We start from the raw sequence: 11,643 nt of genomic DNA on the forward strand, positions 1-11,643 counted from the left end.
TACAGTATCGCGGGCATCTGCTCAACACACTGGTTTCATGCGCACACTTAAAAAAAAAAACTCAACATACACACACAGCTTCAAGCCAGTAATGCAAATTCTTCACAAGTGTCCCAGACAGACAGAGTAATTAAGAGCTCATTACGGTGCATGCACCAACAGGATTCCTGCGCTTTGGCAGACATTGCGTTCACTGCTTGTTTTTGTTCTTTTGCGGTTACAGGTAAGCCTGCTAGACATGTAGCTCATTCCCAAACTGCGGAGGGAGTGTTTGTGTGTGTGTGTGTGTGCGGTTTAAAATTCAGGGTTTGCCTCGTGCAGTCAGGCAGATCTGACGCTCGAGATCTCTAAATTGTTATTCTAGATTGTCTGTGTGTGCACTGCATGTGTCTGTGGGTGGCAACTGGCTGTCTTCCTGTGATATAGAACGTGTTCATCCTTTTGCCATCTGACTGTGACCTCGCCTTCATATATAGACACTTGCCTCGCGTAAAGAGCAACTGTAATTTCACTCTGAGCTTCAAAGGCCTTTTGGAGATTCGGAACTGAACCGGATGAGGAGAACCGGCTTATTTTGAGCGGCATTTTAACAGCCGTAAATGTCATAGAAGTCTTTGAAAAAATGATCAATAATAATAGGAACAATAAAAACAAAACACAAAGAGCAAAGGTGTGATTTGAAGGCCACGTGTCAAATACGCATTTCTCACTGTTTAGTTAACCAGTGCAACCCCCCCCAAAAAAAAAAATCCCTACTACTGCATGTTTAAATAAACATAAACAATAGATATAAAATGTGATATTCATCACGGTGTAAATGATTGCGATTTTTCCTTTCATGTTAAATCCAGGGAAAACTCAACCCGCCTATGGCACAGCCCCTAAATGATCAGAAAGGAATTTTTAAAACATTTTTATTTTTATTTTTTTTACAGCATATCACATCCAAAAGAAAATCCTGGCACTTTTGCGGCCTTTTCACTTTGCATGTTTTCCGTCCAACCTCTGTGCGTGTATGTGTGTGTTCGTCTCTGAAGTAGAGTATCAGATACGTTCTGCCATCAAGTCACTTGCTTTGATAAGAACTTGAAAATGTGTGGGGGGGTTTTTGTCTCAGCGAGCACTCCGGATGATGATGTCGATAAAATCAGGATTGGAATGAGGCAGAAATGATCAACCTCAATTTGATCATGTACTCAACCTTGACGTTCCAAATCCTTTTTGCACTGTCGCCATTAATGAGACTCAGGGGCAAATCCCCCAACTTCCTCTTGTTCCACGCCACACATCTGCTGCAGCTGTGCCTTCTTTTCCTGGTCTGGTCTGGGCTGGAGAAAATCCCGTTTGATGGAGAAGCAGCCTAACATAACCAGGCCCCTCCCGCCCCGTCCACAGTGACCACAGTGTTTACTCCACATAAACAAGCCGACTGGCCCCCCAAGTTCGAGGTGGCGTTCTGCTACCGACACAGCCAAGAGCATCTGAGTAATTCGCACATCCAGAGTGACATGATCAGCCAATTAGGTGCATGAGCGAGACAGGAAATTTGCACCGCCAGGTAGCTACGGCGAGGATGTTAAAGTGTGGCCGTCACCTTCTAACAAGATTGGTGCCAAACCTCAGAAGGAAGCTGGCCCTCTGAGGCCAACGCAACCAAACTAGGCCTTAAAACACGACACTATTTATACAACATGTCAATGGCCGCCATGAAGTTTATTTGTTACGGTTCCTGTAATCTTCTCCTGTGGTTACCCTCTCTTTTTGACCCTGAAAAGAATACTTTGGATTGAAAATGTTTCAAGCGAAACAAAAAAAACAAACAAACAAAAAAAAAAAGAAAAGAGGAAGTGAGAGCAAATTGTATTTTACCGTCCTCTATTGTTTGTGGACGTTACAATTCCACATCAGCGTTCGGCTGAGTTTTACATTTCTGCAATTATAGAAACTACATGAGCACCATGAACAGTCTCTATTGAGTCTGGGGGTAAAGAGGAAGTGCGGGGGGGGTGACAAGCCCTCGAAAAGAACTTCAAAATTTTCAGCCCATGTGTTTGTTTTTGCACACATTATAAGTGAGGGCTCAAAAGACATATCAAATGTCCAACATAACTGAGCCAAGGCCATGTTCCTCACGTCTCTCGCACGCTCTCTCTATTCTCTCTCTCCTCTCGCTGGCGTCTTTCTTTCTTGCTGGCTTGTGCTCTCGCATTCTCTCCCTGTTGCGGTGCCTAAGGCCTAAGTGAAACAGGAAGCCGGCACAAGGGCCCGCTTTGACTGTTTCTCAATGACACACTTCATTTTGTCGAGCGCATCACATCTGAGAGGCGTCGGAGAACCCGGAGTCACGGGGACGGACGCCATTTTGGCTCAAAGGTCTTCCTGGCCACTGTACATAAACTTTTTTTAAAAAAGTATCTTGTGTTTAGTTATTTCCTTCTCAATACTGCACAGCCAACCCCCCCCCCCCCCCCCCCATGCCTCCAAAGCGCGATACAGCCGTCTCGTTCCCATTTACAGCCCCCCAGCCTCACCCACTCCCCCAACTCCACCCAGGGGTGGGCCTTTTTATTAACAGGGGTAATCTGTGCTTCTGGTATTGATGTTGTCTGCTGGCCAATCAAAATATTTGAAGGAAATGTTTATTTTCTTGAGCAAATCACACCAGCTGCTTGCAAGTCAGCCTGAATAAGGCCATTTATATGTAAGAATTTGCCATTGTGAGCCATAGTGCAGGACCTCTCGGGGACTGAGTGCTGATTTGGTCCTTTGCAGAGGAAGTGAAGGGGAAGCGTGGGTCTTACGCATGCTGAGCCCAGTGTGGCGATAGGTGAACACCAGGTTCCATCCCTTCCTTGCTTTTGGCATCCACATTTGCCCAAATGTACATCGGGTTTACTCACTTGCAGTAGTTGATCTGCAGAGGACATGACTCCATGGGAGTCGACTCTGTAGAGTAGACGCATAATTTCAGCAAGATGTTTCGGACAATTCTACATAGATCAGTTTGGCGAAGGCCATTTTCTGTTGCAGCATGACTGTGCCGCAGCACGTAAAAGATCCCCGAAAGGCACGCTTGCTTGGCTGAGCGCGGAAAAACTTGGATCCTTCATCGCGACACCATCAAACAGCCGGGAATTGACTACAACAAAGATGATGTCTGAGTCAACCCTCAGGGGACTCTGACCTCACAAATATTCTTGTGGATTAATAACGGGAAAAAAAATCTCAGTGGCATGCTCAAAAATCTGGTCGAAGTCTTAGAAGGGAGACCATCTATCTCCACCTTTTCCAGTGCCTATGGCGTTTAATAACTTAACACTTTTGTCCGTGTAGTGTATCGGTTGGGTGTCGAAGACATGTTGAGTGGCCCGTGTACGTCCATGTGTCGAGATTTTCAGCGAACTCAGTGCAAGCTGACTTGAGTCTAGCGCATCATTTCAGACCAAGCGCAAACAGAGCCTGTTTGTGTCAGCCCTTTTGCGGTGTGGCCGTTGAGTGCGAAGCAGGGTCCCACGCGCTGGGCCAGCGGGTCCGCGACCTTCGCTTGCTTCTTGACAGCTTTACTGGCTGGGTTGCAGCTGCCTTTCACAAGTCTCCACTGCCCCACCATTGTCTCGCCTGCAAGCGACCCATCAGGTCTGTTTTCTCCAAGGCTGCTCTCACTCTGGTGAGAAAATCAGTCGTCACTGCCCACTGCTCAGTCAGCAGAGGCCAGCTTGTGACAGGAAGACGCACCTCCTAACCGCCACATGCCAAGACAGTTTGACGGGTCTGCTATGAAGGGGGTTTTTTGGGGACTGAGCTTTATTTATATTGCGCACTTCCTGACCCTGCACGTGCACCACCTACACATAGCTCTACCCGCCACAAAATACTGGAAGTAGAATTTACCGTCGTGTAATGGGGATGCAAATTGTGTTTTTCAACAGCCCTGTGGCAAGATCAGATGGACACCCCTTCTCTGAAGACATGCAAGGTGGAGGAGGATCTCAGACCGTGGCCCGGTAAGACCTTGCCAAGACCTGACATCTCTATTGGTTTTACGAGACAGACCTTTTTCCATTGTCCTCACAAGAGGGATGTCTCTGCAAGCTTTCACTTGAATTTAAAGAGCCTCGTGTGTTTTGTCTACTGTGCACACACATTGGTGTCTGAGCGTGTGCGCGCGTGCGGTTCATTTGTTACTCATAAGGTAAAGGGCAGCTAATGACTGGTAAGGTGAGTTCACTTTAGTGCGAGGTGCCTCGAAACTGATCTGTTTGCACAGCCCAGGAGCACTGCTTATCAAAGCAGAGAATTTAAAATAAATGTGTATTCTGTCTGACTTGAAAGAAGGTAAAAGAGTTATCATAAATTAGAGTAGAGACTGTGGAAAAGCGGGCACAACACAGGGTGTGCCATTCTGACAGTTTTGGAGCCTGTTTCATTTTGCCCGTAGGGCCCTTGAACAGCCCAGAACATTCCTAGGACGCCACCACCCTGCTTGACTTTTCTTCATCTTCATCTTTTCCTCCCACTCCTTCTTTCTTTCATTTGTTTCTTGGCAATTTGGGTTCTCTCACTTGTCAAACAGCTCTCTTATTCTCCTATTTGTGCCCGACCCACCGCAAACCACCACGCCACACAACAAGCAGTGAGTCATCAACGCATACGATGATGAAAAAGCAAAAGCAAGGATCACAATGACTTTTACATTGACCCAGTAACATCGCTTTGTTTTGGATCACTTTCTAAAGAACAAACATGACCATTTTGACCAACTGATTGACAACAAAGAATAAATAAAAGTATCAATACAGAGACATGGAATAGTTTCAGGTCTAACACTTGTGTAATGTTCAGGGGTTGTTTGAGAAAAAAAAAGAATGTAGCCAAACTATTCCATCAATGTTGGAAGCGTCCAATTAGCCAAAGGGCTAAACGAATGCGTTACGATTCCGGGGCAACAAAAGGGTTTGTAAGCCTGGTTAATGAATTCCCACTTTTGGTGTTTTGCTCTGATTGCATGCGACAAAAAGGGCACAAACAAAAATGTTTGCAGTAACGTGGAGCACGCAGGAGAGCTGAACGTCATTTGCCTTCAACGTGACGCATTGACCTGTAAGCATAACAACTTGAATACACAACTGAAGATCATCTATGTTCACTCGGGACGGCGGCGGCACTATGTCATCCACACCCAGTTATCATCATTAATTGCATGCGTTATGGCATTCAAGTTTCTCGTTACCCAAACCAGTTCTTCAAAGAGAACCTGCCAACCTCACACAGGAGGTTTAGCCAACTTCAAGGTTTAGCCGACTTTAATAAAACCTCAGTGCAGTTTGTCATTGTATGTTAAGGAAGGTATGAGGAAAAAGATCAGAAAACGATTCCCAGTCCAACCCATTTCTTTCCCTTTGCTCATTTGCCTGAGGCAACAGTGCCTGTGTGCTGGCCGTCACAGTTTGCATCAAGCCTATGTAAACATTTCACAGGTGAGCACCTGGATTTGCATCTGCGCTTTACTAACCACCTGATGCATGCACAGTCAACACACACACACACACACACACACACACACACACACACACACACACACACACACACACACACACACGTACACCGCACCGAGACACGGTCGTTTCAAGCTTGCCCTCGCGTTGTTAACAAGCAAAATCCGTTTTCCCCATAAGCAAATGAGTCAAACCTCCTATCCAATCTGGGTTACACGCTTCACTGTGGACTAGTGGTCTTTTTGAGCTCAGCCAAAATGAGGCGAAGGACTCCACCCCAGAATTAAATAAGTGTGTGCCGCTACGCTTCAGAGGGAGAGGAGGAAAGAGAGCAACGGAACACTGTGTTCTTATAAAAAGTTCTGGTTCCCCGTTACTCGCTTTGTAGCCTGTGAACATCAGAGACTTTGGACTGTGCCAAGCGAGCCCTCTGGGGTCCATCTCCTCTCCTGTCCTTGCAAACACATTTCAGATGAGCCTAATGGAGATCATGTGTGGTTTGGGGATGCAGAGGTTACAAGCAGCTACTACTAGTCTCAGTTTTTCTCTGCCAGCGATACACCACAGTTACCACAGCCACAACAGTGAAGGCTGTACTTATGATGGGTGGGGGCAGGAAAGTATGCTCCGTGGTTAGGAGAGAGAGAAAACAGCCTGCAAACGTTTGCTTCTCCATGACAGAACAGTTTGTGTAGCCCTCTCCTCTAGAGGGAGCTACTGTACCGCTGAGAGTTTTGGGTGGTAACAAAGCTCTTCTTGGACACGGGCCAAGAGCTTTGAGACTGCACGAGCCCATTACGATGTTGTGATATGTGTCCAGTCGAGTTTCCCCTGAAAGTACACAGGAGTCGATCCCCACCGCAGTTTAGCCAACACGCTTCCACCAACTCCAATAAAGTGGGGAGTATGTGTGAGGCGGGCCGCGCCGCCGCCACACCGCGCCACAGCCCGCAGGACCCCTCCCCTCTCGGCGGTACTGCACCCTGAGACCTAAAAATAGCACGGACACAAGAAGAAGAGAGACAGACGGGGAGAGAGAAAGACAGACAGAGTTCTTTGGGGAGTCCGGCAGGAATTAGTGTGCCGACTCCACTTCACCCGAATGAACAGCAGCTGAAGGCTCGAATTTTCCTTGCGTGAAATCAGATATGAACTCCAGCGCCTGGTAGACTCTGGAAAAAGAAACAGCCCCCACCACCACCACTAGACTCCGTCACCCCCAAAAGAAGACCAAAAAAAAAAATAAAAAGCACGCAGCAGGACCAATGGAAAGTGCAAAGGAATATTTTTTTAAGTTGAAAACGGAGCCCAGTTCTCTAGACACAGGGAAAAGACATTTGAACAAGTCTGTGGCACGCAAGTTTGGCATTTTCCCCCCTCAGGGCTATAGCATGCAACTGCTTGCTTCACTAATACAAGATCCCTTTTTTCTGCCATCCAAATCCATATTTTACACTTGCAGTCATGTGGGCATGTTGGACACATGAAAGCCACAAGCAGTGAAACAAATGGACTTGTGTGTGTGTGTGTGCGCGCGTGCGTGTGCGCGCGTGTGTGTGCATATGTGTGTGTGTGTGTGTGTGAGTGTGTGAGTGAGTGTAATCAGCAGGTGTCACCAGGTATGAGGAACTCTATTATGAGCGTCAACTGGATTGAGGGTGTTTACGGTTATGGCTTCTGGCCTTATTGCCTCCATCCAAAATATGTCGGCGTTCTGCAGCATGACAAGTAAACACACTCAACAAGTCAGGCAAAGCTTCAGTATGCATTCTGGGTTCGAGGGATACCTCGCCTGAGCTCAGGTTGGAAGGTGGATCTGGTCTTACTCTATAGGAGCTGAGATTACAGTGGAAGCTAAAACAATCCCTGCAGCTCTGCTTGTTTTTCATGTTTTCGCTTGAATAAATATTCGCATGTGTCAAGTCAGACCGCAGGCTTTACTTGGAGGATTTATCGATGAGGTTGAGTCAGGACACTTCTCGCAGGTCTTTGACTGTGACACACGTTAATTCATATGATATTGCCATAAAAGCTTTCTTTGTTCTCGGACTTTCCCTTCTCCTTTGTCTTTGTTGTCTTCGTGTCTGCCTTTTGAGTACAATTTATGATGAGTTACACAACAACAGTTCGGCAAGTTGTCCGTGGTTGCACAAAGCACCCATCGGGGCTCACAAAGCTTCTTTTCATTGCACTGACAAAGACAGAATCTTTTATGTTGTTGTGTTTTTAGAAGAGCAATAGGTGGGCTGCGGTGAGGGGGGTCTCTTATGGCTGTGGGAAGATGACGTATTAGTATTAAGACTATTGCTAAGAAAACATTTCGAACTGAGACCCAACCTGTTTAGATGTGAAAGATGTAGTAGACTTGGGCTGAGGACATGCGTATTATTAAAAAAAAAATTATTTGACTCATTTTGGATGGTTGAAAAAAAAATCTGTCTCTATGTTGGTTTTCAAGTGCTTTGAACTCAAGCAAAAGCCTGAATAAGAAACTGAACTGGTTACAATTCCAAATGCCTCCATTGCTGGGTATATTGTTGAACTAAAGGTTGTACTAGGTAACAGCACACCGTTTAAAAGAACATATGAAAAAAACGCTGGAGGTGCAGTCTTAAACCTGGCTAGATTTTTCCGCAAAAATGTCCCTTTTTTCTGTGAACCAATGACAAAATGCGAAAATCAATTTTTTAAATCCGGTGTGTAAAAATGCTGTGCAAACAGCTCATTTCCCACTTTTCGAAATGCTTTTTGACCCTCCGACGTTTGTTTCTGCCATCAGGGACAACTGATCTATTCCAGCAGAGGACCACTTTCCCGTCTCCACTGACTGACCCGCGCTTCTCAGACCCCCGCATCCATTACCCAGGGGCCTTCCCTTACTCCACCAACACTTCCAGCACCGGCATCAGCGGCCTCAGCATGTCGGCTCCATCTCGATACCACACCTACCTGCCGCCTCCTTACTCAAACAACCAGAGCCAGAACTTCCAATCCAACTCCTACTTGTATTACGGCACAGGATCTGGGTCCTATCAGTTCTCCATGGTGGCAAACGCCGGGGGCGAGCGCTCCCCCACTCGTCTCCTCTCCTGCTCGGGGGCCTCGGGCACCGGCGGCGCCAACAGCCTCATGAATCCGGGCCTGAACACCCAGAGTGACGGCGTAGAGGCTGATGGCAGCCACAGCAACTCCCCCACGGCCATGAGTGCCTCGGGCCGTCTGGATGAATCTGTCTGGAGGCCCTACTGACTGGCAGACGTCTCGAATCCGATGATGCAGGAAGGGTGGAAAAGTGAAGAGAATGATGAACAAAATCCTGAACACTGAAAAAAAAAATGAAACCAAAAAAAAAAAGAGAGATACATGATGCATGTTTGTCTTTTATTTCCATGGCACTCGCTTCTTAAGACTTTCCGCATTTGACGCTGACGAAAGGTCCACGTATTTTGTAAACTGCGTGAATTTTTGCACTGTGCTAAGATATGTACCCTTTAAGCCTATAAAAAGCCACATGAGCTGAGAGAAGCCATACAGTTAACAGCAGGCGGTGGACAGACTCTTCAGACTGAGTCAGCCCTCATGAGGGTGGAGGAGAACAACCAGACTGAATGTTTGCCCCATGAGTGACTCAAACATCCCTCCAAGGCTTGGCTGCACTGCTGTAGCAATCAGTCTTTCTAAGCTTCCATTTGGAATTATGCAAAAACATATGATGTCAAATATATCTTGAAAAAACAAAAAAAACAAAACCGGTTGCATCTTCAAATGCGCAACTGGTCCTAATTTATTATCCAAATGGACACCTCGGCCTTGGTGATGCTCTACGCGGGTTGGCTTCAGCACAATGGACGTCCTCTGCTGTGACACCAGTGAATCAAGTTGGAGCAAGATGGTGGACAATATTTGGAGAAATGTACAGAGGAGAGTTTGTTCTGATTAAGTCGGTGCAGGAATAAGCCCTTGACTCTTTGCCTATTATTCAGGCATTTTTTTCCATGAAAGAAAAAAGTCTGGCGTTTTGAAACTGGATGACACGATTTACTTTTTTGATATTTATTTGAGCCAAATTCCGAGGAAATGTGTGCGTATCACCCCACATCCTTAAAGCAATTCTCTCCGTCGTTCCTCTTTATATATATATATATATATATATGTATAATTTTTTTAAACAGTATATGCATATGTTTTTGTTTTTAAATATACATCTGGAATTCGTGTAATATATTGCAACTAAATTATGAGAGAAAAAACACACAGCTTTAATGTTATTATTTTGTCTTCCAATGTAGCTTTGATGCACTAAGAATCTTTATTCTCTTTGAACCACGCCCGACAGACTTTGTTAGTGAGATGGCTAGCCAAAGCTTTTTCTCTTTTAAATTGCCCAAATTTGCCTTTCCTGCGCTTAATAAGCCATTTGCTTAATTTTTTGCACTATCCAATTATAATTCCCTTCCCCTCACCGCACCTCCCGCATCCTATTCACAGACATCTACAAACCTTTTTGTTGTGTTCATTTTCATGTAGATATTTGCCGAATGCACACATGCACCGCTCCTAATGTAACATCCATGTACATACCGATATCACAGATGTGTGTGAGTGTGTTCACACTTCCCCCGTCATGACCCTTATTATCCTTCAGTCGCTGAAGGAGGAAGAAGAGAGAAGGTATGGCTGCTGGGGGGGGGTCACAGTGGTGTCTGCTTACCAACACCATAGGCAATTACGCCAAAGAAGAAAGCTGTTAACTGGTCACAGGCCCTTTGTTCTGGATAATCTGTCAAAACCTCGAAGCCCTTGTGGCCCTCGGTGTTGCTTTTGGACGAATTTACAGATCACTGGATCCAGGGGATTCTTGACTCTGGCACCAATTCATACGCCCACACAGGATCATGTTCTTTGTATCAGGGTACCTAGCTAAGAGAAGCTCTTCCATAGCATACGTCATGACCAAAAAAACGGAAAGCATTTGCTCCAATTTATGCACTCATCAAAAATGTGTCAATTCCTCGACCATCCATCCATTTTGTAGAGCGCTCATCCTCAGGGTCGCAGATGAGGTGAAGACTATCCCATCTGGATTGGTTGCCTTATTGTGTCTCATTCCTCCCTCCTTGCATTACAAAGAGCACCGTCCCGACTCCCCCTTTTCAATGTGGTTGAATACTTTTTATTATCGCAAAAAAAATCATGCAGCTAGAGAAACCAAAGATGCTTTTACAGGTGTAAAAATATGTGGTAAAGGTTCTGTCATTGTTCATGCAAAACTAGGAAGCCAAATTGTACAAGTGAATTGTATTTTAATGTATATCGGATTAACCGATTCCTACTTGTTTGTTTCTTTTCCAATAGAATTCCAATTCTCTTTCAATGTACCAAAAAAAAAACCCTTAACTTCCTTTCTTCCTTTTTATGCTCAAAGCATGTACATCTGATGTTAATTTAAAGAATCCCTCTATGTATTAATATCATTCATGTTTCTGTATGAGTGCTTGTAAAGTTTGCAGATAATGTAGTTTTTAATAATTGTAATTAAAACAAATGTGTTACAGTTTCATTTGCGGACCATCTTCATCCAATTCACGCACAATATACAGTACATACGGTATACAGTCTATCCAGTATCGGTGTCATACAGTGCATATACAGTATACAGAAATACTGTACATACATATATATATATATATACACTGTATATAGAGTATAGACATATAGTACAAAGAAAGTCCGGGAATATTATGACAAGTGGTCACGGCCCACTTTGAGGGAAATCCCACCCAAGTTCGTTTTTTGGATCAGTCTTTTAATGGACACATTCTTCAATATTATTTTCTTAGCTCTTAAAACAATACCATCTAGGTATGGCTCAAATATTGAAACTCGATGCTGCCGTGTCTGGATTGTGAGGCCGCATATAATTGAACACAGGAAGGTGTTTAAAGGAAAAATGTTCAACATGATGACAGGGGGTAGACTTCTCGTGCAAAAACAGACACCATAATGTTGGCGGAGCATAAACCAAAACATCATTAAGGTTAAGGGTAATCGGGTACAATTACATGCCAGCACATTCTAACGCACGCTAATTCTACAGCATTTATCTTCTTTATTTGCACACATTGCATGCATGCCACCACCTCCATAA

General features: G+C 45.0%; 1 protein-coding gene across 1 annotated transcript in view; it reads left to right on the forward strand.

The window, feature by feature from the left end:
• Positions 1–11,055, forward strand: part of runx3 (RUNX family transcription factor 3) — a 29,963-nt gene extending 18,908 nt beyond the window's left edge. The window contains exons 5-6 of the mRNA XM_086127204.1: positions 3,930–4,004; positions 8,275–11,055. Of these exons, the coding sequence (XP_085983330.1) occupies positions 3,930–4,004; positions 8,275–8,744 (545 nt within the window). The 3' untranslated portion in view covers positions 8,745–11,055. The remainder of the gene's footprint in view (positions 1–3,929; positions 4,005–8,274) is intronic.
• The last annotated feature ends 588 nt before the right edge of the window (positions 11,056–11,643 follow it).

The sequence above is a fragment of the Hippocampus guttulatus genome, chromosome 13 (genome assembly GCF_054856545.1).
Source record: "Hippocampus guttulatus isolate MCC_2025c chromosome 13, RoL_Hgut_1.0, whole genome shotgun sequence".
Taxonomy (NCBI): Eukaryota; Metazoa; Chordata; class Actinopteri; order Syngnathiformes; family Syngnathidae; genus Hippocampus; species Hippocampus guttulatus.